Source organism: Pezoporus flaviventris, unplaced genomic scaffold (genome assembly GCF_033815535.1).
Source record: "Pezoporus flaviventris isolate CSIRO_AGI_PZ_B2104156 unplaced genomic scaffold, CSIRO_AGI_Pfla_v1 ptg000078l, whole genome shotgun sequence".
Taxonomy (NCBI): domain Eukaryota; kingdom Metazoa; phylum Chordata; class Aves; order Psittaciformes; family Psittacidae; genus Pezoporus; species Pezoporus flaviventris.
Window position 1 is genome coordinate 18563593 of NW_026892626.1, and position 25482 is coordinate 18589074.

Below are 25482 nucleotides of genomic sequence, written 5' to 3' on the forward strand. Positions count from 1 at the left end.
CACGCAGGGATTTCAAAAATCCCATTTATTAAACCCCACATGAATAGGATATTGCCCAGATCACGGAGCTCACTTACAAACCCTCCCGCTGCTGCACAGCGTGGGGAGCACCGGAGGCACGCGTGGGGCTGGCACACGGAGGGATGCGGGGACGCCGCCGCATGGGGACAGACCCTGCTCGGTGCTCTCCCACCCTGTGCCATGCGCAGCTCCTCCAGCCCTGCTGCTGCAACCAGAGGTGCTTGTGCGCTCCATGCCATGAGCACGGCACCACACAGGAGTCAGGTCCAGGGGGGAAACGGCACCAGAGCATCCCAGCACCAACGCTGGTGGGTTTGGCAGAGCTGGAGATGTGCAAGCATCCAGGCCCACAGCAGGAATCACCCCAACAGCAGGCTGGCCAGGCACGGCCTCACTGGGAGCCCATTATCCCTGTCCAATGAGCCCGGCACAGGGAGCACCACTGGCCCCGTGGCCAGAGAGCTCTGCAGCGGGAGATGCAGCAGAGCAGGGCTGGGATGGATGCAGGAGGAGGTGGTGGCACTCGGGCACCTCTGGCCGTTGCCACAGCAACGCCAGCTGTGTGCAGGGGATCACGCTGGGCCCAGGCCTCGTCCCCATCCCCACACGCTACTCCAAGAGGCCACGGCAGTGGCAACACCTGGAGCGGGTTGGGATGGAGGGGGCTCCGAGCTGGAGCCGCTTCTCCCCCTGTGTAGTCCCTTGGCAGGGAGAGCAGTGATGGCACCGGGGACACAGGGGGGCACAACACCAGCCATGCATGAGGGACCTACACCAGCCCTACACGACACTGGGGACACGATGGATGCCACACCAGCCCTGCATGACACCAGGGACAGGGGGATGCCTGCTCAGCACCAGGACACAGGGGAAGCTGTGCTGTGCTTAACCAGGACTACTCCTTCATGAGACCAGGGACGGGGGACACTGCACCAGCCCCGCACAGCTCCAGGGACATGGGGTGCCACATCCAGCCTGGGAAGCAAAGGTGCTGCACGCCCAGTGTCCCAATGCCACACCAGTGCTCCCTGCGGTCCCTGCTCGTGCCCAGGGATGCTCCCAGCCCCACGCACCAGGCCTGAAACCTGCGGCTGCATCAGCACCATGAATAATTCAGTCCCGGGTGGAACGCCTTCACCAGAGCACTTACATTGTACAGCGAGCAGATACTCCTGGAGCCACACACACGTCCACACGCAGACACACGCATCCCCACACGTCCGGCCCCGCAGGCTCACACCGGGGCGCGCACACACACGTTGAGGGGGCACACACACACACGGGGATGTGCAAACCCAGCCGCAGGGATGCGCCCAGGGAGATACCCGCGGAGCCTCATCCAAACACCCCCACACACAGCACCACCAACACAGCCCCATCCAGACACACATATGCCGGGGTACACGGATACACAAACACAGACACGCACCCAAACACAGACACGCGTGCACGCACGTACACGCGCACAGGCACATGCAGATGTGTGCAGGCACCGGCAGCCCCGGTGCGCACACGCACGGGCCGTGCACACACGCTCCACGCACACCAAGAGACCTCCAGCCCCTGTCTGTGCCCAGGCCAAGCCCCGGGACACCGGCCCGGCCCCGCTCCCCGGGGCCGCGGGACCTGCTCGGGGGCACAGGGCAAGGGCAGCCCGGCCGTACCGGGGTGCTGCACCGGGACCGGTTTGGCGAGGCTGTGCAGTGATCCCGGCCGGGATGCTCCACAGCCGCCAGTGCCCCCCACGCCGGGCTGCCCCTCCTCTCAACACCGGGGTGCCCCCCGGGAGGGGTCCCGGCACGTTTACGGTCCCCCGCTGCACCGGGGAAGGGCCGGGGATGCTCCGGGGCCGGGCAGGGCGGCATCCCGGCCGGGATGCGGGCCCCGAGCCGCCGCGCCCGCTCCTGCGACGCCGGTCTGAGCCCCCCCCTTCCCCGTCCTCCACCGCCACCGGCGCCCCCGGCCCGGCCCCGCCGCCGCGGCACTCACTGGCTTTGCCCGGCTTGGGCCTCTGCAGCAGCTTCTGCACGGCCGCGATGTCCTCCGCCTTCACCGCCTGCACCAGCTCCTGGTCCTTGCCCATGGCTCCGCCGCGCCGGGGCTGCCGGCTGCGGGCTCACGGCCCGAGCATCCTCCGCGGCTCGGGGCGGGCGGCTCGGTTCGGCTCCGCACGGCTCGGTACGGGCACGGCGCGGCGCGGGCCCCCCCGCCCAGCCCGCTCCGGAGGCGGCGGCGGCGGCGGCGGGCGCCCGGGGCGGGGCCGGGCGCGGCGGGGCGGGGGGGGCCGCACCGGGAGCGCGGCGGGCAGCGGGAGGGAGGGGAGAGGAGGAGGAGGAGGAGGAGGAGGAAGAGGGGAAGGGGCGGGGGCCGCGCCGGTGCCCGCGGGCGGGGCGCGGGGATCCCCCCGGTGAGGGGAAAGGTGCGGAGGCCCCGGGGCCGCGGGGTCTCAGCCGCCCCGTGGCCGGAGGGAGGCTGCCTTCGGCCTCTTCTTCCTCCGGGAGGACCCCTCTGCTCCCCCCTCCCGCAGCCCTGCCTGGCGACCGCCAGCCTGTGGTGGCTGCTAATGGGAACCAGGCTGGAGCAGCTTTCCCGTTTCCTTAAATAAAGCCTTTATCACCGCCTCATTTTCCACTCCTGCAGCCACAATGGCCAGGGACACTCGTCCCCTTCCACTTTTTTGTGCCTTAAATGGCTGAGACATTAAAGCCGGGGGTGCCGGGGGGGGGGGTGGTGTGTGTGTTTGGCTGTGCTGAGGGCTGGGGATGCTGATGAACCAGATGGGAAATGGGGCCAGCCGTGGACGAGGCATTGATGTGCTGATAGAGCCTGGTCAGGGCAGAGCACGGCCATCACCGCACAAAATCACACCCAAATTCCTGCTCCCCAGGTAAGTTCCTGTCTAAAAGCCCTGCGGAGGTCCTGGCTCCAGCAAACCGATATTGGGGCATGGTGGTCCAGAAGACCTGTACCCAGGTGGCCACTAAAGCATCGGTCACTGCATGGGGATGGGAGGCTGCAGTGGGAATGACGGAGGGAACCGAGCTCCTCCTGATGCCCCAAGCTGGATCTCAAGGATCTTTGCAGCCCCCAACTCCCTTTTCAGCCCCCGGCTCCAGGCTGACCCCCCCCCTTCATGGGCAGCGGGGTCCATCTCCTCTCCCCACCCCCACTTTCCAATCCAGGACATTTGGGATGCCAGCGGGAAACACCGTCTAATCTGCCCTCTAATCCCACAGCCGGGCTGCCTGCGGCTGCATGGGGGGCTTGAGCTGCTCTGGGTCTCCCTGGGCTGGGGGCTGGGGCTCCCAACGTGCCCGGGGGCCCAGGCAGGTCAGGGGCATCCCTCACATCTGCCACCACTTGATAACAAACGAAGCTCCTCAACAAAGGTCCCTTTGTGCCCATTGCTCTCTCCTGCCAGGCTCCTGCACTCGGGGACCCGGCACTGACACGGGACGGGGCAGCCCCATTGGCCTCACTGGGTACCGGCACCGTTGTACCCGAGCCAGGACCCAGGCAGTGGGGCTGTGTGAGCTGAGAGGGGCACACGGCCACTGTCCCTCCTCGCCGGGCTAAGCCAGGCTCCTGCAGAGGAGCTCAAACCATCTCGCGTTCCTGCGGCTGCCTCCGGGCTCTTGCCAAGTCGGGCTGTGGAGAGCAGAGGAATGTGCAGTGAAGTGTCTGTGCTGCTGCCCTGCACACACCGGGCCCCAGCCAGCCCTGAACGGGCAGAGCTGAGGGCATGGGGGGGCTGGATTCACCTCCCCTCACTGCTGAGGGTGCTGGGACACTGGCACAGGGTGCCCAGAGAAGCTGTGGCTGCCCCAGGCCAGGTTGGACACAGGGGCTTGGAGCAACCTGGTCCAGTGGAAGATGTCCCTGCCACTGGAACTGGACGAGCTTTAAGGTCCCTTCTCACCATTCCATGACTCTATGATCCTGTAGGGAGCACACAGCAGCTCTTAAGAACAGCACAGGGCACACGGACGTCTCCATGTGCCCGGAGGCACCACGGGGTACGGGCTGCCCTCTCCCTGCCCTCCATCACGCTCTGCAGAGCAGGACCCAGGAGCCCATGAGCTGTCACAAGACAGACCCCAGCTCCCCCCCGGCCTGCACAGGGTGGGCAGAGCCGTGTCCCCCTCCAGCACCCAGCAGCATCTACGAAAATACTTTATTGTGGATGTGGGATGTGCTCTGTACAGGGCAGCCACAGCAGCAGCGCAGACACCGGCACGCATGCGACCTGGCCCCAAAGCCCAGCACAGGGGGGGCAGCGGGAGCTGGGAGGGGGGGTCAATGGCCCCTACGTGGCCTTGGGCCGGGCGTTGAGGCGGATGATGGCCCGGTAGTCCCGCACCAGGTCCCGCAGCTGGTCCAGGTAGGGGTTGACGTTCTCCTCCATCCACTCCTCCACCGTGTCGGGGTAATAGACCCTCTCCAAGTGGGTGCGCAGGTCACGGATGAAGCTCTCCCAGTCCTCATGGAGCCTGGCGGGGGCAAAAAGGGGACTCCAGCTCCCTCCTGTGAGGGACCCCAGAGCTGAGCCCCTCACACACACCCAGGGGGGTCCCAGCATCACGTACTTGAGCACCTTGCTGCCAAAGCTCTCCATGTTTCGGGGGTTACCAAACTGGTGCTTCCGATGGTAGGGGCTGAACCAGCCCTTGATGGCACTGGGGAGGCACAAGGGGGAGTGGGGGGCACCCAGGGATGGGGACCTGTACGTGGAGCAAGTCCCATCCCATGGGAAAAGTCCCGTGCTCCAGCCCTGCTGTTTGTTACCTCTCCTCCTCCAGGGCTTTATAGATGCTCTCCTTCAGGTGGCCGTTAACCTGCTCAACCATGTGGTAGATCTCTGCACCGGGGAACACTCCCCTGCCCTCGCTGGGGAAGGGAGAAGGTGGGAGCTCAACATGTGGGGTGCACAGGGCTGGGGTGTCCTCAGCCCCAAGTGGGTCTGGGACCCCCTCCAGTGCATCCCTTCAGATGCCATGGGACAGCGGTGCTGTGGCCACCCCCAACACAGCCACTCGCCATGTGCTCTGCTCCAGCTGCATGCTCTCGAAGCCCAGCACATCCAGGACCTTCCTCTTCGTCTCTTCCGTGAATCCCCCTGGGCAGAGCAAAGAGAAGGGCAGAAGGGGCCACCCCACCAGCAAAGCCAGGGGAGCTGAACCCATCCTTCCCCTGCTTCCCACCTCCCAGCACCCTTCCCTGCAGGATGCGGTCTCACTGTGGGGTAGGGAGATGGGGCTGGCAGCAGGGTGGTGGAGGCTCACCGGTCACCAGGGTCTGCAGGCAGATGGCCAGCGAGGGGATTCCAACAGGGAGCAGCTCACAGAGCACCGAGTAGTGATCGTACCTGCGGGCAGGAGCATCACCCATCACCTCCTGCATGGCACCAGGGAGGATGCGGGTACCAGCACCCTCACCTCTGCCAGCCCGTGAGGACGATGCCCTGGAGGCGCAGCGGGGCCAGCTGGGGCAGTGCCTCCATCACCCGCAGCCAGCTCAGGTGGTTCCTCAGGTGGAAGCTCAGCGGGGGCCAGGCCTGCGCTGGTCCTGTGGTGCCCTTGAAGGCGCTGGCGAACCACACGGCCTCGAAGCCGCTCTCCGCATACTTGGTGAGGAACGGCACTGCGGGGTGGGGGGGGACACCGGCGGTACCGTACCCGGGAGGCTGGGGGGACCTGGGGGCAGCCTCCTCCATCAGTCCAGGCACATCGCCTTACCGAGCTGCTCGGCCTCAAAGTCGGGTGCATAGAACCACACCACAGGCGAGACGTGCTTCGCTATCCCAGACTCTGCAGAGGGAGCAGGGACAGGGATGAGGATGCTGGCACCAGCAGCAGGAGGATGCCTGATGCTCCTTATGCTCCCCGGGACCTGCATCCTTGCAGGACCAGGCACCAGCCATGACACCATACAGACACCGAAGCTCCTGTACCACCAACTGCTTTATCCCCATCCGCTCACCCTGCAGGGCTCCCACGCTGATCTTCCGCAGCATGTCGTCCCACATGAGCACCCGCAGCCCCCAGTACTGCGTGGTGATGAAGCCCAGCACCTCCTTGATGTGGTTCAGGTACATGGTCCCCGTGTCACCCTTGTTGTGGCTCATCCAGTTCTTGGAGTCCGTCCCCTCCCCGAGATGGAAGACCTGGATTGGGAGAAGGAGGATGCTCAGCAGCCCTAGGAACGCCCACAGAGCCTGGGTGAGGGCTGGGGTCCCGGCAGAGCCCAGTGCCCACCTCATCTGCACCGATGTGGATCCATGTGGAGCGCTTGTGCTTCTCGATCACCTGTGCCAGGATGCTCTTGAGCAGGGCCAGGGTGTCAGGGCTGTGAGGGTTGAAGCTGTTGGGGAAGCGCTCGACCTCCCGCAGGCGCTGGTACTTCTCGTGCTTGAGGATGAACTGCACCGGAGGAGCCGTCAGGGGCTGCGATCACCCTGGACCCCCCTCATCACGACGTGGGATGAGGAGCAGGAGCATCCCCTACCTCCACGTGCCCAAAGGTCTGCACCAGGGGAACCACCTCCAGCCTGTGCAGCTCCGCCAGCTGCTGGATGCGCTCGATGTCCTCCTCGCTGGGAGGGCAGGGACGGGCTCAGCGCGGGCACAGGGCACAGCACGAGGCCATTCCCTCCTCCCGCTCCCCCGGCACCCTGCCCGCGCGGCCCCGGCCGCCCCACACCCGCCTGGACTTTGCTATGGGGACACAAATATTGACCCTGCGGGGCAGGAAGCTGGGCTGGGGCACCCGGCCCGGCCCTCGCACCGTGGTTATCATGGGGCCGGGCGCGTCACACCCAGCCCTGGCTCACCTGTACGCGTACGGGGACTTGAGGACTTCCAGCTCCCCTTTGAAGGGGAACATGTCCTCGTACTCCATGAGGACGCCGTTGGCTCCCAGCAGGGACAGGAGAGGGAACACCTGCATTGGGCAGCGTGGGCTCGTTCCTGGTGCTCAGCCCCCTGGGCACATCCCTCCCGGCACATCCTTCCCATCCCCAGCATCTATCTCACCTGCTCCAGGTAGGAGACGCGGGGCGCAGCTCCCTTGAGGTCCAGGTGGACCAGCCTCATCTCGGTGGCACTGATGTCCCTGGTGACCTGCTGCTGCCCAGGCTCCTGCCTCGGGGCTGTTATTTTGGCCACAGGGAGCAGCAGGACCTGGCTCTGGGGGCCGGTGTCCTCGATGCTGTCACCAGCATCCCCCCAGAACCCGCTGTCCTTGCTCACGTGCTTCTGCAGCTCCAGGGTAAAGCTGCAGGGATCGCATCATTGCTGGGGTGCCCCACCACACCCAGGGGGTCCCCATGACCCCCCCCCCCCGGTCTCTTTACCTGTCACGGAACAGGAACTTGATGCCAGCCAAGGCCACGAGGAGCAGCACGACGAGGCGCAGCAGGTTCAGCCGGTGGCTCCGCTGGAAGCCCATCCCTGCAGGACACACACGGAGGTCCCAGGCAGCACCCAGGCAGGGACCCCAGCACCCCCATCCATCCCCATGGCCAGGGCAGCACCAGACCTGGAGAAAGGGGGGGGTACCCTCCCAGCACCCCGCTCCCCATGGGGCCATGCTCAGGGTACCCCGTGTCCCTCCTACCTCATGTGCCCCAGGCTGGGGCCAGCGGCCGGAGCTGCCTTTGCCTCTGCCTGCACGGGCGCAGCCTCCTTGGCTCTGCCAGCGCGGGAGCAAACAGGGTGGTGGCTGCAGGGCAGGTCCCCAGCGGGGTCCCCTGAGCCCTGCGAGGCCGGGGCAGTGTCACAGGGCCGGTGGCTGCGGTGGCATCAAGGGGGATCCCTGCGGATGGAGGGGAGGGGATTGGACCACCGGGAACACGGGATGGGCACGGGTATGAGGGTGGCAGTGCGGACCCCTCCCCAGCACCCATGGGGACAGGCACCATCCACCATGGAGGGGAAGGGGCACAAACCAGTATCTGATCCCTCGTGGGACACGGAAAGCCCGAGTCAGAGTTGCCACAATTAAGGTCAATCACATTCATTCAAAGTCCTTTTTCCCCCCCTAAAGCAGTACCGATAACTCCTGAGATGGGGATGGACCAATTTAGCTGGGTGTGAGCCCAAACCACAGGCAGCTCCATGGAGCAGGAGGCAGTGGGTGCCCCTTCCCTGCTGCCCCCCATGGCTACAGCCCAAGGGCTTGTGCAGAGATCTGTATTCAGTGTGTGACCAGCCCTGACACCAGCCCCACAGCAGCAGGAGATGCTCCACGTGCCCAAACCCTGGTGAGCACCACACTGGGACAGCACTGGGACCCCCCAGAAGCTCCCAAAGCCCTGTTGGCTGAGCTGCACCTGAATTCAGGGCTCAACCCAGCAGCTGATGGATTTGGGAACTGAAAAGCAGCTTTGGTGGTGCACAAGCGGCTCAGCCGATCGCGAGGGTTTGGTTGGTGGTGCCAAAGCATTGGCACCAGGGGACAGCCGCTGAGCTGCCCCGTGCCAGGGCTCTGAACCAGCCCTTGCCCAAGACACAGCACTAATCCCTCTGGACACGCTGTTCCACTGCCATGGGGCACAGGAAGGGTGCAGAGATGGGGACCCCTGGCACATCCTGCAGAGCCAGCCTGGGATGCGCTGTCCCCAGAGCACAAGGCCCCAGCACAGTCACATCACAGGGCAGTGCGGGAAGGAGCTGGAGCATCCCATCCCCATCCCTATCCCCATCTCCATCCCCATCACCCAGATCCCACGGGTACCAGGTCCCTTAGTGCTCATGCACAGGCTGCAGGGCAGGAGCCTGGTTTTGGAGCATGTCGCGCCCATGCTATCCCCTGCACTCACACCCCTGCACGGACACAATGCCTTGTGCTCAGGGGACAGACGTGGCACCCACTCTCAGCCCTGGGTGCTCCTGGCAGCTCCAGCACAACACAGCAGGGATGTGCCAAGCTGGGAATAGGAACGTGCCAGGCTGGGGATGCTGCCAGCCCGGCGTCACCTCCACTGGGTGCATGAGGAGGCACCGGGGGACATGGGATTGGGCACGGGGTGGGCACGGGGAGCCCAGCACCCAGGAAGACCATAACCATGCCGAGTGCTGATGGTGCTGTGATGGGAACACCGCTCCGGACCGGAGCAGGGATCAATATTGAGACAGATGCTGTCAGCCTGCTCAGAGCTGGCGCTTTTACTGCGGGATCTTAAACTGAGAACAGGTTCTGGGATCCAAGCCCCACTGGCACGGCTCAGGCAGGGTGGGCACATGGGGCACAGCACCAAGGGGTATGGGGCAGCCACGATGCGGTGCCAGTGCCGATGGGTGATCCCTTTGTAGACAGGGCTCAGCTGATCCACGCCGCCCCTCGCTCCCGGCATCCTGCCGCCAGCACCCGCTGGGCTTGGGAATGTGACATCTTCCTCTGCCAACCCTTTGGGGACGGCGCTGGCACGGTCCCCGGGAGGCTCGGAGCAGCCCCTGGCTCGGTGCTCGCAGGAGCCATGGGCAAGGAGGGAACGGACCCTCACCCACACAGGTGGGGTTTGCGCCCCGCTCCCCAAAACCAGCCCGGTTCCCTGCTCACCTTCCCGAGCCTGGAGGAGGGGGGAACGGAAGCAAATCCAAACCTGGGCCTGGGGAGAGGGGGGCCATGGGGAGGATGGAGCTGAGAGCCTCCGGGGTGCTGTAGGGCACGGGATGGCAGCAGGATTTGGGGTGCCGCTGCGGGGTTTGGATGCCACCCCTCTGCTCTGTCATTCCCAGCCATCGCCATGCCAAACCCTCGCTCCATCAGAAGAGTGACGCTGCTCCGTGCACCCCCCTGTGCACGCTCGCACTCACGTGCACGCTCACACGCTTCCAGAGCCTTCCTCTGTCAGCCTGGCCGAGGCCGCCCCTCATTCCCAGGTGTTCCATCGCGGGATGAGCTGCCCCTTGCCATGGGGAGCTGCGGACCCTGAGCCCTAACAGCGGCAGGAGGGGGCCCTGTTCACCCCCTGCACCCCACAAGTGGGGCCACCCCACGTCCTGGGTACCACTCAGGCATCCCCTTGCCCTACAGCAGCCTCTGGGCTCTGCTCTCCATCCTGGCGGCCCCGGTCCCCACTGCGGCACTGGGAATCTCTGCATCCCATTGAGCATCCCTGTATCCCCCGGCAACCGGGCATTCCAGCATCCCTGCATCACCTCGGGCACCCCTGCATCCCCCTGAGCATCCCTGCATCACACCGGGCATCCCAGCATCCCCGCCCCTCCGGCCATCCCCGGCTCCCCCGGCCCTTACCGGCAGGTGCGGGGCCGCCGCGGGCACTGCCGGGAGCGGGTTCGAGCCCGGACCGCAGCCGCTGCCGCTCTTAAAGGGCCCGTTCTGCGGCGGCACCGCGGGCGCTGCGGTGGGAAGCGCAGAGGATGCTCCGGTCCCCGACACCCCCGTGCACAGCGGGGCGGCACCGGTAGGGCGGGGACCGGGCCCCACGCACCGGTGCGACACAGGCGCGGAGGGGACACCGGCACGGCCCTGCCCCGGGGGTGGCACCGGCCCGAAGGGGTGGTACCGAGACCACTCCTCGGCGGGCCTGCAAGAGCCCGGTGTGTGCCCGGTTCCGGTGGGTTCCCGGTTCTAGTGCCCGGTTTCGGTGCCCGGTTCCAGTGCCCGGTTCTAGTGCCCGGTTCTGGTGCCCGGTTCCGGTGGGTTCCCGGTTCTAGTGCCCGGTTCCGCTGCCCCGTTCCGGTGTTCGGTTCCTGGTTCTAGTGTCCGGTTCCGGTGCCCGGTTCCGGTGGGTTCCCGGTTCTAGTGCCCGGTTTCGGTGCCCGGTTCCGGTGCCCGGTTCTAGTGCCCGGTTCTGGTGCCCGGTTCCGGTGGGTTCCCGGTTCTAGTGCCCGGTTCCGGTGCCCGGTTCCGGTGGGTGCCCGGTTCCGGTCCCGGTTCCGGTTTGGGTCCCCGCTGCCCTCCCCCGGTTCTCAGCAGGCGCCCCCTGGCGGTTCCGCTGGTGCCCCGCTCCTTCCCCCGTTGCTCCATGGTCTCGCCCCCCCCCCCCCGCAGCGCTCATGGTACCTCCCGCCGTCCCGCTCTGCACATGCGCTCTCCGACAGAGCCCGCCTCAAGCGGCGTCACTCCATGCGCGCTGAGCTGCCGCGCTTTCCGCGCGTGCGCAGAGCGCTCAGCGCCGGTACCGGGACGGACCGGGGGCTCCGCTGGGTCCCGGTGCCCGCCGTGCGGTGACCATGAACGCGGCGCAGGGCACGGTGGGCAGCGACCCGGTCATCCTGGCCACGGCCGGCTACGACCACACGGTGCGGTTCTGGCAGGCGCACAGCGGCATCTGCACCCGCACCGTGCAGCACCAGGACTCCGTATCCTTCACCGGGGGGTGCCGCGCACCGGGTGCGGGAGCGCGGGGGCCGGGCTCGGGCTGCTTCGTACGGACCTTAACGGGTGCGTGCAGCAGGTGAACGCGCTGGAGATCACACCGGACCGCAGCATGATCGCTGCCGCAGGTGAGCGCGCCCGGCCCCGGTGACAGCGGGCACGGGTGGCAGCGGGGCCGTGGGTCACCCCCTGCCCGCTCCCTCGCTGCAGGCTACCAGCACATCCGCATGTACGACCTCAACTCCAACAACCCCAACCCCGTCATCAACTACGACGGCGTGAGCAAGAACATCACCTCGGTGGGCTTCCACGAGGACGGGCGCTGGATGTACACGGGCGGGGAGGACTGCATGGCCAGGATCTGGGACCTCAGGTGGGCACCGGCACCACCGCCACCAGCAGCAGCATCCCAAAGCTGTGGAGCTCGTCACACGCCGTTAACCACGCTCTGTGCTCCCTGTTCTCTTGCAGGTCTCGTAACCTCCAGTGCCAGCGCATCTTCCAGGTGAACGCTCCCATTAACTGTGTGTGCCTGCACCCCAACCAGGTGAGCACTGGTCTCACTGCAACTTCACAGCCCAGACTTTACTCTTGCTCCTCCGGGTAGGCCTGAGGGGCTGCAGAGTTCTATATAGCATCCACAGCAAGAGATCTGGTGGCAAAGACCCATGAGCATTGCAGGACATGGAGCAGCCACGTTTGTGCTCGCTACCTGGTGGCTGTTGCAAAGGGACAGTAGTGGCAGCACTGGGTGGGATGGGGAGTGTGAGGGTGTTACCTCTGCCAAGGAGCACACCCCAGGGCTGCAGTTACCGTCAGGACTTGGGTCAGATTTGCTCGAGGTTCATGTTCACCACTCGGGTGATGAAGGAAGGGATGGCTGGGGCTTGAGAAACAAGGCTAAGCTGGAGCACAGAGCGTTGGAGGGAATGGTGGTGGTATCATTGTAGTGTTAATAACCCATCTGGTCCATTTTGTGTTCACAGACTCGGCAGCACAAACCTTTGTAAACAGGCGAGCACCAGAAAGGTTTCTTTGTGTTTGATCTTCAAAAGGTTTAACCTCCAAGTCTGGAATTTCAGACCCGATTTGAGATCAATGATTTGGATCACACTTCACCCAGACGCTGCTGATGCTCCTATAGAGCCAGTGCTGTGCGAACGTACAATGCTAAAGCCAAGCATTATTGTTGTACATAGATCTTACACATGAAGTAATCACTGGCTGAGATGCTGCTGAGGTGCTGGTCTGTGAGCAGAAGGCAGTTAGTTAGTTCAAAGGTGGCAGTGTTTATGTGGATGGCTTCATCCCTCTGCAGTTCCCTGTTGCCATGATGCTGGTGAGAGGCTTCTCACAGCCTGGGTACAGCAGTGATGGCTTTAGCAATGGCATTTACAGCTGCTAAGAGGAAGTTGGGTCTCAAGAACCAAAAAGACTCCAAACTGTGTTCCTCAGGAGCCAGCCTTTGCCTCGGGGGACAGGAATAGCTGGTCCTGGGACCTGCTGTCCTGCAGGGAACCTGCTGAAGCGATGCTGTCGCATAGCTGTCGATAAAAGCCCTGGGTTAGTGGAGAGCTGCCAGCATGGTCTGCTCCGAGCACGGGAGTGGAGCCAGAGCTCTGCCCTTCAGCTTCCTCTTGTCCTTCCCCTGAGAAGGGGCGGGAGGGAGAAAAGCCCATTTAGGCTGGAGGTTCTCAGGTATTTGTACACTCCTGAGTGCTTCAGTTGTTCACCGGCCAACCCACATCTGAATGCCCGTGGCTGGGACTTGCTGAAAATCCTTTGGCTTCTGTGGAAGCTGCTGGAGCTGTGCAAAGGTTCTGGAACTGAGGCAGCTTCTGCCTGCTCTGGGGTATATAAACTGAGCAAACGCTTCTGTAAAGCCTTTTTGCAGTGTGAGGTCCGTGCTCTGCTTGCTCCCAGTGCACAGGGACTCAGCAGGCTCCTAGGGCTCTGAAGCAGCCCTGTGCTGGAGAATAATGAGGCGAAACAGGACCATGATGGTTAAAACCAGAGCAAGGCTTCACGGGCACGATCTGAGCATCAGCCTGAGGCTGCTGCTTGCGGGGTTCTCCTCAGAGACACGAGGCTGCTCTCTCTTGCAGGCAGAGCTGATCGTGGGTGATCAGAGCGGCGCCATTCACATCTGGGACCTGAAGACCGACCACAACGAGCAGCTGATTCCAGAGCCTGAAGTTTCTGTGAACTCAGTTCACATTGACCCCGATGCCAGTTACATGGCAGCTGTGAACAGCTCGGTGAGCCCCAATGGCATCCAGTGTGTGTGTGGGGGATTTATGGTGCTCAGGTGCATGTACTGGCATTGCCTGCAGCATGGCTGGGGTCGGACATGGGAAGTCCAGGCTGCTTTGGGGTGGGCGACCATCACCTGCTGTCTCCCCACAGGGAAACTGCTACGTGTGGAACCTGACGGGTGGCATCGGGGAGGAGGTGACTCAGCTGATCCCCAAGACCAAGATCCCTGCACACAACCGCTACGCGCTTCAGTGCAAGTTCAGCCCCGACTCCACGTGAGTGCTGCAGCCAGTGGTGGGAAATGATGGTCCTTTTGGGCAAGCAGAGGCCAGCTACACCTCCAGATGTGGCTGGTGCTGGCTCCACGCTGCCCTGCAGGTCCCCAGGGAGGAGCAGGACATGGCACTGAGTTGCTGTCAGTGCATCCCAGCCTCATGGACCATGATCCCAACAAGCTTTGTGGCTGTGAGGTGTTGTGAAGCTGGGGTTCAGTTGCTGATCTCCAGGAGCAAAGTGGGGAACTTGGTGTCCTTCACAAGCTTGTTCAGCTCAAATCTTGTAAAGCAGATGACGTAGGTGTAAAGAAGCGTGATTGCAATGAGCTCAGGTCTCCAGGTCGCTACTGGTCCAGGCCCAAGTCAACGAGAGGCCCTTGGGCGTGCAGTGTGACTAATGAGGCTGCCCTTGCACGTCTCTTCCTCGCAGACTCTTGGCTACGTGTTCTGCAGATCAGACCTGCAAGATCTGGAGGACTTCAAACTTCTCGTTGATGACAGAGCTGAGCATTAAGAGCAATAACCCAGGAGAAACGTCTCGGGGCTGGATGTGGGACTGCGCCTTCTCCGGGGACTCCCAGTACATCGTCACAGGTAGGCCCTGCTGCAGCGCTTGGTTTGGGCTCCAGGGCCCTGCACGAGCACAGGACTCACCCATTTCTGTAGCTGGGACATTGCCAACCCCAGCTGGGTGAGGAGAGCACCCAGCCTCACACCCACAACACAGCCTACTCACTCCCTTAAGTGTCTACTAACTCCCTTAAGCGTTTACTGACTCCCTTAAGTGTCTACTAAAATCTCTTAAGCATCTACTAACTCCTCTAAGTGTCTACTAACTCCCTGTGCTGCAACAGGGCATCTGTTTAAACTGGAGGGATGTTTTTCACCTGTGCAGTTTGTTTCACCTGATAGCACTGCTGCTTGCAGCATGAGGCAGGATGGTCCCTTCAAACCACACATGTAACATCCACAATAACACGTAAACCTCTGTGTAATACAGAAATGCAGCAAGCTTCTTGCTCTGCACAGCTCCCTTACCTCTTGTCGTAATAATAGTGTTGAATGAAGCAAGGGGAAAGTCTTGTAATAGTAATTAAAAGGTAAGTGTAAAGGTTAATGCAGTTTACCCATTCTTCTCCCATTTCTCTCCAGCCTCCTCTGACAACCTGGCCAGACTTTGGTGCGTGGAGACAGGAGAGATCAAGAGGGAATACAGTGGCCACCAGAAAGCAGTTGTCTGCCTGGCTTTCAACGACAGCGTCTTGGGCTAATGGCCACATGTGGGAGGAGAGGACCTCTGCTTGTTGTCACTTGTCCTGCAGTGGCAACACCATCACTGGAGCCCAAGACACGACCTGCAACCACCATCCCCTCCTCTGGTGGAGGGCTCAGGCTCTGGCAGCAGCAGCTGCCTCTGCCTCAGTGGGACCAGGCTGCACCTCCAAGCACATCATCACTGAAACACATGTGGCTTCCAAGGGAGGCTGCCTGGACAAAAGGGAATGGGAGAGGGAGGCAGGATCCCACCGAGGGCAGCAGGGTGTTGTTCAGCCAGAGGAATCCCTGTGGCATTAGCTGCTGACAGCTGTGTGATGTTCCTGTATCCCAAAGTGGGAGAAAAAATAAATCAGCCTTTCTAACTGCTGGAAGAGGCTGAGCAGAGGAGAGGCAGCTGATTCCTTGGTTTGCAATCCCTTTATTCAAAGTGTATGCCACAGACTCACTGGGAGAGCTGCACTGGTAAAAAGCCAACCCCCCCAACAAGTGTAATAACCTTGTGTTGAGCTGGGCTTGTAGCCATGTAACACAAGCTACACCACAAAATGCCTCTAGGCCTGGATCTCCTAATACCTACGTACATGGTGCAGCCCTGAGCACAGCTGCAAATAAAGTGTCTGTCATGGTCAGCTGCAGTGTTATGGTCATTCTCTAAACAGTCCTTGCCAGCAGCATGAGATCAGGAAGCTCTGGGGGCTAGTGGAGCTGTTACCTTCCTTGGAATCAGAGGTGTCTCAGGAATCCAGTTCAAGTATGTAGAGAGGGAATCCATGGCCGCAGGACTTACTCGGGGAGGTAATAGAAGCAGATAGACACACAAATGTTGCTTGGAAAGCAGATGTCAATGCAAAGGTAGATGAGGCGCTGCTTCCCTGGACCTGCCAAATGAGCAAGGACAGAAGCAGGGTGAGGGGAAAGCTCCTGTAGTCGCTGGGGAGCCAGCCAAGCAGAGAGCCTCCAGGAATGACCTTTCCCATTAAAGCTGGAGTGAGATGGAACAGAAGGAGAGCTCAGCAGGCTGCTTTGGTGAGGATGGAGGTGACAAGCATTAAGCCACCAGCAGTGCAGGGGACTGCTTTGTGGATGCACAAGCTGCTGTGCTGCCTGGAGAAGGGGCCTCGGAGCCTTTGCCAGCCTGTTCACTGCAGGTTGTGGGTACGAGCCAGCCCTTGGGGAGCACTAACAATGGTTTGATTCTCACTAGAGGTCACCTGTCCCTTGGCAGCCCATCCTAGGACATGCATCAGCTTCTGCACAGCTCAACCTGCTCCTCTGAGAGGTACTAGAACAACCACACCTCCCTCCTGTGCAAAGGGAAACACACACACCACTCACCCTCGCTTCTCCTGACTCTGAAGATGGGAGTCTGCTCACACAGGGTCTGCACAGCCTCCCCCAGGCCCTGGGGGTCCACTTCTCCCCCTGCCAGAACACCCAGGAACTCCTGGTAGTGCTTGGTCTGGTTATTGAGACGGAGCAGCTGATCAGCCTGGAACAAACAACGTCCCTGTTAGTTCCTCCGCAGGCTCTTTGTCCCTCCTGGCCCTGTGGCCTGGGGAGCAGGGGACACACAGGCCATTTGGTGGCGGGGACAGGCACCACCGACTCTTTGACTTCCATTAAGGAGCCTCACAGCTAGGCAGATGCTTTCTCCTCTTTGCAATCCCTTTGGTAGCCTGCCCTGGTGGGTGCTGTGCTCCTTCACTGCTCTGGGTTAAACACTACAGCAGCAGGCAAAGGAGCCCCCGAGGTAATGGAGAGCAGATGACAGGGGCACAAAACCATGGGGCCTTCTGTATTCTTGAAACAGAATCTGCTCCCTGCCCATGCATCCATTAGCATGGAGTTCAGAGGGTCTGTGTACATGATTTGCTCCAACCTTCCTCCCCGTGAATTGCTAACAAGCCCCCTTTGTTTTTTGTTCCCTGGATTTCTGAGCAGGTAACAGAATCCAGTGGGAGTGGGTCCTGTGAGAGCCCTGCTATTCACCCCATGGGACATATTCCCCCCTTCCCAAGTGCAGCTCTGCTGTTTCTCACAGATTGGGTATCCATAAAAGCAGGAGCTGCTGCTCTGAGCTCACACGCAGCACTCCAAAGCAGAGCCCTGCTCCTGTGCCAGGCACCAACCCAGCCCCCCCAAGCAGTGAACTGCTGCTGCTACCACCCCCGGCTGGGAGAGCCCCTGCCCTCATTTAGCCATATCTGGGATGCTGGTGTTAAAGAGTCAGCACTGCAAACCCAAATCCCTGCAGGAAAGGGCCTTCAGCAAGGCAGGACTCTGTGCAAAGCCCAATTCATCACCCCTGACCACTCAGCTGCCCCAGGAGTGGCCGCAGCCGCTGCTTACTCTCTGCTCAGATGTGTTGAGAGGTGTCTGTAGGGCTTGGAGGTCCCAGGAGTCCATCCTCTTCAGGTAGCACACACGCTGCTCCATGGGCTTGTAGCACACGTAGCCCTGCAAGACAGATTGTGCCCCCTTAGAGCAGTCAGCGGCCCCCACAGCTACCTTAACAGCCCCCAAATGGACATCCCTCCTTTTGCCCTGTGTTCTTTCCTGCCTAAAGGTGCAGAGAAAGGCACCTAAAGTGGCTGGTTAATGCACTTCCTGGTCTACACCTCCTGCTCCCACCTCTGTAACTCTTCTCCCACCAGCCTGGGCTCCTCTGTTCACTCCCTTGCACACGAGGAAGGTGATTTAACACACTTACATTCCTGCTGTCATACAGCACCACGGCGGTGTGGTTGCTCTGTGAGGTGATGTAGTAGGTCACGGTGCTCCTGGACTTGTCCACCAAAGCTGTCTGATTTCTCAGCAGGTCCTGCTGGCCCTGAAGTGTCAGGTGGATGAGCTGCGAGCCAGCCTGGGCACAAAGAGAGGACAGTGCCACCAATCATAGAATCCCAGCCTGGTTTGGGCTGAAGGGACCTTAAAGCTCCTCCAGCTCCAACCCCTGCCACGGGCAGGGACCCCTTCCACTGGAGCAGCTACCTCCAAGCCCCTGTGTCCAACCTGGCCTTGAGCACTGCCAGGGATGGGGCAGCCACAGCTTCTCTGGGCACCCTGTGCCAGCGCCTCAGCACCCTCACAGGGAAGAGCTTCTGCCTAAGAGCTCATCTCAGTCTCCCCTCTGGCAGGTTAAAGCCATTCCCCTTGGCCTGTCCCTACAGGCCCTTGTCCCAAGCCCCTCTCCAGCTTTCCTGCAGCCCCTTTAGGCACTGGAGCTGCTCTCAGGTCTCCCCTTAAGGAGCCTTCTCTTCTCCAGGCTGAACAGCCCAGTGTTCTCAGCCTGTTTGCAGACAGGAGTTGCTCCTGCCCCTGACTATCCTCATGGCCTCCTCTGCACTCACTCCAACAGCTCCATGCCCCTCTTGTGCTGCTGCCCCAGAGCTGGATGCAGGGGGGAGCTCAGGAGAGCAGGATCTGCCTCCCCAGCCAGCACAGCTCACTGGCAGCTCACCCTCCCTCAGAGGCCACACATCGGAACTCTCCTGCTTTGACACAGAGGAGCTCAGCCCTCACACTGAGACTCACTTGAAGGGATGCTGTTTTTAGCAGCCACTTCGCCAGCACTGCCAGCACCTTTCTGCCCCTGTGCCTGCTGGTCTTCCAGAAATAGGAACCAGCTGAAGCCAGCCCAGATCACAGCTATCATGGTTTAAGCCCAGCCAGTAACCCAGAACCATGCTCACACCCCATCTGTGTCCACCTCTGCTCCCGGAGGGATGGAGAGCAGAATCAGCAGAATGTAAATCCCATGGATTGAGACAGGAACAGTGCAGTAACTCAGGTATAACACAAACCCACTGCTGCTACCACCAATAACAATAATGATAAGGGGAATAACAAGGGGAGAGAATACGAAACTAAAAAAGGAAGGAAAACCCCAATAATAAACACAAGTGATGCCCAATACAATTGCTCAGCACCCATCGACCCAGCCCAGCCTGAGCAGTGATCTGAGCCTTCCAGGTGACTCCCCCGGTCTCTATCATGGGCATGATGTGCTGTGGGATGGAATACCCCTTGGCTAGTTTGGGACAGGGGTCCTGTCTCTGCTTCCTTCCAGCTTCCCGTGCCCCTCCTCACTGGCAGAGCATGAGACTGAAAAGTCCTTGATCAGAGTAAACTTTACTGAGCAACAACTAAAACATCAGTGTGTTATCAGCTCTGTTCTGAGGCTAAAGCCAAAACAGCTCTGCAGCAGCTACTAAGAAGGAGAAAAGCAACTGTACAGTTGAAAAACAGCTGAATCCAGGACAGCAGCCCATTCATCCCTCCCACCAAGTGCTGACACTCATTAAGGCTGTGGTGAGCAGAAGGCTTCCTGCCTGACTGGGGTCTCTTACCTCAGAAGAGCTGGGGGAGAAGATGAGAACCCCCAGGATGCTGATGCCAATGGCACAGAGCAAGGCGATGGACAGGATGATGCAGAAGGTCCTGCGTGGAGCTGTGAAGCACACTGCAGCTCTCCTGTCCTGGGAGCCAAGGCAAGAAGGAAAGGAGTTAAAATCAACCCTCCTACTGATTATTCTTCTTCCCCATAACAGGCAATTCCCACTGATGACACAGATCATTGCACAAACTGAGGGGGTTTGAGTGCAGAACTGCCCAAACATCACAGCAGCCCTGGAATAACATCACTTTTATCCCACAGTGCTGGAGTTTCAGGTCTGACATCCTGGTGATGGGTACTCCCACAGCTGAGCACCTTCCTCCTGCAGCCACAGGAGCATGGAAACGCTGGGAAGCCATTGGAGAAGGGCTGGAGCTGGAAGCTTTCCACAAAGAGGAGCTGCTGCTGCTGTGCTTTAGCAGCAAATGAACTTACTTTGGTTTATAACAGAAATCCCCAGAGAACCATCAGCATTTGGAACAGCCCCTGTTGGAGCGATCCTGCTTCAGTGCCCCACTCTGTGTTTGGTTGTATTTACCTTCTTTATCAGCTGTTCTTGTGCAGACCAAGATGTCACCTGAAGGAAAAGAGCCTGGCACTCACCTTCATGCTTATATGGAAACAACTTTAACTTAATGGCACCTAACATTATTCTTTGCAAGCAGAAAGGATGTGCTTCCAGTAATCCCAACTGTGCAGCCCCCATTAGAAAAGAAGCAACCTGTTTCTCAGTCTGAAGGACATGAAGCAATCCAATACATGCCCGTGGTTAGAACTGCTGCAGCCACATGAGGAAGGGGCTCTTCCAGGCTCTGGGTCAGTTATGGATCTTTTTTGGTGATATGTAACCTCCAGACCTATCCCACCAGATGCGATAGTGCTGAAGCCCTACGCTCCCAGGCAGGTTTTCAATAGCTAATGGAATTCCCTGCATGGGAAAGGTACAAAGAGAGAAATCCAGTGACTCCCAGCCCTGAGGCTCTTCCATGCACACACACCCCGAGTGGCTCTGCAGGGTGCAAGTGGGGTGCTTCAGCACCTCTACCCTGACCATCCTGCCCCGCCTTGTGGAAGCCCAGGCATGTCTCAGAAAATCCATCTGACAGGATGAACGAAACCTCACCAGGATCCCCAGGAACAGGAGAAGCTCAGCCCCTTCAGTGAGGAATTGATCAAGCCAAGAGCGGGGTCTCCCTCTGTGATAGGGGGCACGAGGGATACTCACTGTGGAGACAGCGCTGCCAGTGTTATTCCTGCCCTCCATCCTCCACTTCAAATGAGGACCTTGCTCCTGCAGCTCTGCCTCCTGGTTGTATGCAGACTGTATATGCAATTACAACTCCTGGTACACTTGGAAACCCAAATTAAAACAAGCGTGCATCTAGAAGAAATGGTCCATCGTGCCAAAAATAATTCCAGCCAGGAGTTCCTCAGCCCAGACTTTGGGAGGCTGAAACCTGAGAGCTGCCACCTGGGCAGAGGGGAAGAGATGGGGCTGAATCCAGGAGTGCCGAGTGACGCTGTCAATGCCTAACACGGTGCTTCCTTGTGAGCGGGCTGAAGGGGACAGGATGACAGTCAGGGACTTTGTCCTGGCCTTCCCTGCTGGCAGGACCACTGCAAGCTCATGACGAGCGGAAAATAGAGCAGAGAGGAGGGGTAGCCTGCCCTGTCATCAGTTACTTCCCACTGTCAACACAAAGCTCGTGCTGCCGGAGCTCCACAGGCTGAAGCCAAGCGTTCCTCCTGCAGGCTGCTGCCCTGCAAGCCTCAGCTGCACAGACATGCTTGTGCTCCAGCAGACCTTGTGGTAGGTAGCCCCTGGAGAGAAGGATCTCTGCTAGAGAGGCATCACCACAACCCCAGCTGCACTCATGTTCATGCCCCACCAGGCTGTGGCATCTACAGAAATCCCCAATAGAGGTTTGTGGGTTTGAGACCTGCCAGCGAGAGGCAAGCAGCTGGATGGAGGCAAGGAAAAGTTCAGAATTCCTTCATATAGTCTCTGTTAAGGGAAAATAAGGCTTTTGGACATTTTCCTATCAAGCACAGCCCAGGACTGATCCAATTCAGCCAAGAGGGCAGCTCATCCTGGAGCTTCTCACCACCAAAGCACTGGCAATCCTTCACTCTTCCCTGCTGTCTAGTCAAAGGTTAGCTATTTCAGTGGCAGCATCCATCCAGTTCTGGCACGATGCTTCTGTGGGATGTGAGCTCCAGCTCTGAAGAAACACACCCTGTGCTGTGGCACTGCTGAGAGCAGGGCAGGACTGGCACAGCCAAACCACAGCTCTGCTTCACTGGGCGATGCACAGGAGACCCAGCACTGCTCCCACATCACCACCTGCAGCTGAGCTTCGCACAAGAGGTGTGAGAACCAAGCAGCAACACACAGTTGGAGGGTTCTCCCCAAAGAGATTGTTAACAGCCAAGCAGGAGACACTTTCTTGCTCTAAGAAATGAAGGCCCTGCCTAATGAAGCAAAACCCTCTACAAAACACTGGTGGTGGCAGGACTGCTGTGTTCTGCTCAGCACTGTGCTCTTCAAGAAGCAAATCCCAGCCCCCATCAAGGGATTTGGGACCAAAGCCCCAGAAATACCCTCCAGAGCTTACATTTCTCTCCCCATTTCTGCATGTGAGGACTAAAGACAATAACCACAAACCAGCCCCTAAATCCCACAACCTCCACGCAGCACAGCTGTGCCAAAGATCAGAGAAGAGACTTCAAAGTGAGACAACGCTGGGGAAAGCAGGTTTTGAAGTTTAATGTGAATTCAAGTAGAGGCTTAAAAACCGTCTGGAAGTTGCACAGAGTTTCAAAGCACGGCTGACACCTTCACCCACATGTTTCAGCACACACAACTCGAGGTAACAGCTCCCTTGTGTGGGGCCAGTGCTGGCTCCAGCCAGGCCAGGCCTCTCCTGGTGTTTGCTGCTTTACTTATCATCTTCTGACATTCCAAGCACCACATAGAGGAACTGAATCCAGGAACACATCCTGAAGCCAGGCTCTCCCTGCAGGAAATCCATCACATCCATTTCCACATTAACCCACAGTTCTACCTCTAAGGGTTTATCTGTGACTTCACACAACCATAGGCTTCCAGCTGGATGGAAGAGCAGGGAAGAGGCAATCCGTGCTTCCCGACACAAGGGAACACCTTGGACAGGATCAGCTAATACTCTGGTTAACACCAAAAGACAAAGTGAACTGCAAGGTTATTGCTCTACAAACAAGTGACTCGTTGTGACTGGAAGGAAACGGCACCAACACACTGCCAGAGCTGCCTGGCTGCACAGTGGGAGGTGAAGGAAGGAAGTAGTTTAAAATCAGCTACCAACAGTGGAAGCTATGGATAAAAGCAGCTTATTTGCATATTTAATTTGTCACTTAATTCTGTAATGCAAAAGGTTTCACCTGCGGCCTCGGATCCAGCTATCACGGACAGAGCTGTGCATCACCCAAATCCAGCTCAAGATCAAACAGGAATCATCACCTGAGCCAGCAAGTGCTGCTCTGCAGCAGAGCACCCGGCCCCAGGCCTGCAGGGAAGAGCTGAATCTCAGGTACTGAAGGAAGCACGTGCCACCATCACACACAGCCTTGGGATTCTTTGAGAGGAAAACCGTGCTAGATCCAGCCCCTGTTTGCCAAGCATCACCTCTGATGCTGCAGCTAAAGCCAAGGAAAGAGCTATTTGGATGCTGAGGGAAGTACAAGAATTAACTTGGTACTAATGTATCCAGTTATCTGGGAAGCAGCAGTAGTGAAGGACAGTCCTATGTGGGTAGACTTTCTGCATTACCAAATACAAAAGCTTGGATCTACTGTGATCAGTGAAGTACATTCCTCTTATCCTCCCTTTTGGGAAACAAGATATATTATCATATACTATACTTAAATTTATAATTTAAATATATTCTGATATATATTTAGGATGGGGGTAGCTCTGTATGTACATGTGCTTTATACATACACCCAGCACTTGGACAAACACAGTGAGACCGAAGACCCTGCTTGTATTGTGAGAGTGGAATCATCCTAATCTGCATTAGTGCAATCTGCAGTGGTCACATAAACAAAGACGGAGTCAGTTTCTGTGACATCTGCATTGGGCTGGAAGAAGAAAATTCAACCCACGGCTAAAGACTAATCCTGCCACCTGCCAATGCCTACAGGCATTGCTCAAAATAGCTGGCACTAAACACTCCAGGTTTCCCTGAATAAACCAGACTGAGTTACAACCTGTCCAGGTAAGCACCCACCACAAGATGTTGGGTTCTTTTCCTCAGATCAACCAGCTCTGCTTCCCTCAACTCAGTCTAGAGGACAAGGTGACATTGAGCAAAACAAACATTTGGCTAGACTGTTGCTTAGAATTCGTTTAAAAGCAGCCCCAAGCCCTCAGGACGTGGGTGACACTAATGCCCTTTTGGCTTCAAAGTGCATTTAAAGACTGAGATGTAAACAAAATCACATCGGGAGGACAGGAAGGTTAAAAAGCTGCTAAGGGCTGCTAACTCCGGGTAGTATGCTAGTTACTGTCACAGGGTGATTAAGAGAGTATGGCTGCAGAGGCTGCAAGCACTCTGCTCTCCTACTCCCCCAGTGCTGGCAGGAGGTCGGAGATGCTGTCGACGTAGTAATCGGGCACAAGGCTCTGCCTGGTCGGACAGTCGCTGTCCTGATGGCCCCTCACTTCATCCAGCGTGCTGACCCCAGTCAGCGTGAGCAGGGTGGTGAGGCCGCAGGAGTTGCCCATGAGGATGTCTGTGTCAAGCCTATCTCCCACCATGATGGTACGGGCAGGGTCGATGTTGAACTCACTCGCCACACAATCGAACATGTACCGGTTGGGCTTCCCCACGATGAATGCCTCACGCTGGGCCGCCGTCTCCACTGCTTTTACCAGGCAGCCCGTCCCTACGGAGAGAACAGGAAACGCCAGTTAGGGACTGCAGAGGAAACTCGCCATCCACACAAGCCAGCACAACACCATGGACAAGACGGGCAGGGAAAGAGCTCAGCCCCAATACAGGTGGTGGACTAAACCTGCTGGAAGGCAGGAATACCGTCTCACACCGGGATCAGAAAGGCGCCGCTATTCCCGAATAAAGGTTCTGCAAGGATTCTCCCTCTTTCAGTGTGGAGCCCAGGCTCTGGGACACTGAGCCTGCCACACTGCTATGCAGCAAGACTCAAGGCTGAGCTCGGAGACACCCAGAGCCACCTCCCAACCCACCCCCGCCCCGCGCACCGGGGATGGCGGCGCCGCCCTCAAGCGGGAGCCGGTGGTCGCGGTTGGTGCCGACAAGGAGGCAGTCGGTGCCGCCGCGCAGGAGGTACCGCAGCGCCTGGCACAGCTTGGCGTAACTGAAGTGCTCGTCGAAGCCCACGAGGACAGCGCGCACGGCGGGGTCGAGCGGCGCTTGGGCCCAGTCAGCGGGCGCGGGGCCGGGCAGGGCGGCGGGGCCGGGTCCGAGGTGCGGGATACCGACAGCCTCCAGCTCGGCGGCGAGCGCGGGGCTGCCCAGCACGTAGGCGGCGGCGCCGGGCGGCAGGGCCTGGCGCAGGTAGCGGGCGGCGCAGTAAGCCGAGCCGAACACGTTGCGGGGCTCTGCGGGGGGGAAGCCCAACCGCCGCAGCTTCTCGGTGTAGGCCGCGCGCGTCCGGCTGCTGTTGTTGGTCACGTAGCACAGCCGCTTGCCCGCCGCCGCCAGCCGGCCCAGCGCCGCCGCCGCGCCGCTCACCGCCGCCTCGCCCCGCCACAGCACCCCGTCGCAGTCAAAGAGCAGCGTGTCGGCGGCGTCCAGCACGGCCCGAGCCGCCTCGGCCTCCAGCCGCCGGCACCGCCGCTGCCCTCCGCCTCCGCCGCCCGCCATGGCCGCCGCACCTCAGCCGCGCGCCCCC

At 59.7% G+C, this 25482-nt stretch overlaps 5 protein-coding genes across 9 annotated transcripts in view; 1 reads left to right on the forward strand and 4 right to left on the reverse strand.

Annotated features, from left to right (window-relative positions):
- CASKIN1 (CASK interacting protein 1) overlaps positions 1-2166 on the reverse strand; it is a 31221-nt gene extending 29055 nt beyond the window's left edge. For all 3 annotated transcript variants that reach the window (XM_061473192.1, XM_061473193.1, XM_061473191.1), the window contains exon 1: positions 2011-2166. In XM_061473192.1, the coding sequence (XP_061329176.1) occupies positions 2011-2104 (94 nt within the window). In that variant the 5' untranslated portion in view covers positions 2105-2166. The remainder of the gene's footprint in view (positions 1-2010) is intronic.
- A 2067-nt stretch (positions 2167-4233) lies between these two features.
- On the reverse strand, positions 4234-10614 carry LOC133279582 (hexosaminidase D-like). 2 transcript variants are annotated; one of them, XM_061473437.1, is made up of 14 exons: positions 10279-10614; positions 7373-7469; positions 7053-7293; positions 6851-6960; positions 6526-6613; positions 6276-6440; positions 6001-6184; positions 5757-5828; positions 5457-5661; positions 5304-5386; positions 5055-5137; positions 4807-4904; positions 4608-4697; positions 4234-4511 (listed from the first exon to the last, which is right to left on the reverse strand). In XM_061473437.1, exons 2-14 carry the CDS (start codon positions 7465-7467, stop codon positions 4328-4330), a joined length of 1698 nt encoding a protein of 565 aa, XP_061329421.1. In that variant the 5' UTR covers positions 7468-7469; positions 10279-10614; the 3' UTR covers positions 4234-4327. The 2 variants fall into 2 exon arrangements, with proteins under 2 accessions (XP_061329421.1, XP_061329420.1); XM_061473436.1 differs by lacking the exon at positions 10279-10614 and adding an exon at positions 7636-7828.
- A 605-nt stretch (positions 10615-11219) lies between these two features.
- MLST8 (MTOR associated protein, LST8 homolog) lies at positions 11220-15802 on the forward strand. The gene is made up of 8 exons (XM_061474000.1): positions 11220-11348; positions 11441-11492; positions 11575-11737; positions 11836-11911; positions 13470-13622; positions 13771-13895; positions 14326-14489; positions 15048-15802. The coding sequence occupies exons 1-8, from the start codon at positions 11220-11222 to the stop codon at positions 15164-15166; spliced, it is 981 nt and encodes a 326-aa protein (XP_061329984.1). The 3' UTR covers positions 15167-15802.
- Positions 15803-15956: 154 nt separating this feature from the next.
- On the reverse strand, positions 15957-18505 carry BRICD5 (BRICHOS domain containing 5). Its single transcript, XM_061474018.1, has 5 exons — positions 18497-18505; positions 17884-18036; positions 17523-17630; positions 16509-16662; positions 15957-16051 (listed from the first exon to the last, which is right to left on the reverse strand). The coding sequence occupies exons 1-5, from the start codon at positions 18503-18505 to the stop codon at positions 15957-15959; spliced, it is 519 nt and encodes a 172-aa protein (XP_061330002.1).
- On the reverse strand, positions 17909-25471 carry PGP (phosphoglycolate phosphatase). 2 transcript variants are annotated; one of them, XM_061474002.1, is made up of 4 exons: positions 24830-25471; positions 24400-24495; positions 19523-19651; positions 17909-18036 (listed from the first exon to the last, which is right to left on the reverse strand). In XM_061474002.1, the coding sequence occupies exons 1-3, from the start codon at positions 25452-25454 to the stop codon at positions 19524-19526; spliced, it is 849 nt and encodes a 282-aa protein (XP_061329986.1). In that variant the 5' UTR covers positions 25455-25471; the 3' UTR covers positions 17909-18036; position 19523. The 2 variants fall into 2 exon arrangements, with proteins under 2 accessions (XP_061329986.1, XP_061329985.1); XM_061474001.1 differs by lacking the exons at positions 17909-18036; positions 19523-19651 and having other exon boundaries at positions 22313-24495.
- Positions 25472-25482: the final 11 nt, after the last annotated feature.

Coding starts and splice junctions, on each gene's coding strand:
- LOC133279582 (XM_061473437.1), bottom strand. CDS start 7,467: ATGGGCTTCCAGCGGAGCCACCGGCTGAACCTGCTGCGCCTCGTCGTG. Junction 6,614..6,850: donor AAGTCCCCGTACGCGTACAG/GTGAGCCAGGGC, acceptor CTGCCCTCCCAG/CGAGGAGGACATCGAGCGCA. Junction 6,185..6,275: donor TCCACATCGGTGCAGATGAG/GTGGGCACTGGG, acceptor CTCCCAATCCAG/GTCTTCCATCTCGGGGAGGG.
- BRICD5 (XM_061474018.1), bottom strand. Junction 16,663..17,522: donor TCAACACATCTGAGCAGAGA/GTAAGCAGCGGC, acceptor TGTTTGTTCCAG/GCTGATCAGCTGCTCCGTCT. Junction 16,052..16,508: donor CAGAGTCAGGAGAAGCGAGG/GTGAGTGGTGTG, acceptor CTCATTTGGCAG/GTCCAGGGAAGCAGCGCCTC.
- MLST8 (XM_061474000.1), top strand. CDS start 11,220: ATGAACGCGGCGCAGGGCACGGTGGGCAGCGACCCGGTCATCCTGGCC. Junction 13,623..13,770: donor TGGCAGCTGTGAACAGCTCG/GTGAGCCCCAAT, acceptor GTCTCCCCACAG/GGAAACTGCTACGTGTGGAA. Junction 14,490..15,047: donor CTCCCAGTACATCGTCACAG/GTAGGCCCTGCT, acceptor ATTTCTCTCCAG/CCTCCTCTGACAACCTGGCC.
- PGP (XM_061474001.1), bottom strand. CDS start 25,454: ATGGCGGGCGGCGGAGGCGGAGGGCAGCGGCGGTGCCGGCGGCTGGAG. Junction 24,496..24,829: donor GGGCGGCGCCGCCATCCCCG/GTGCGCGGGGCG, acceptor TTCTCTCCGTAG/GGACGGGCTGCCTGGTAAAA.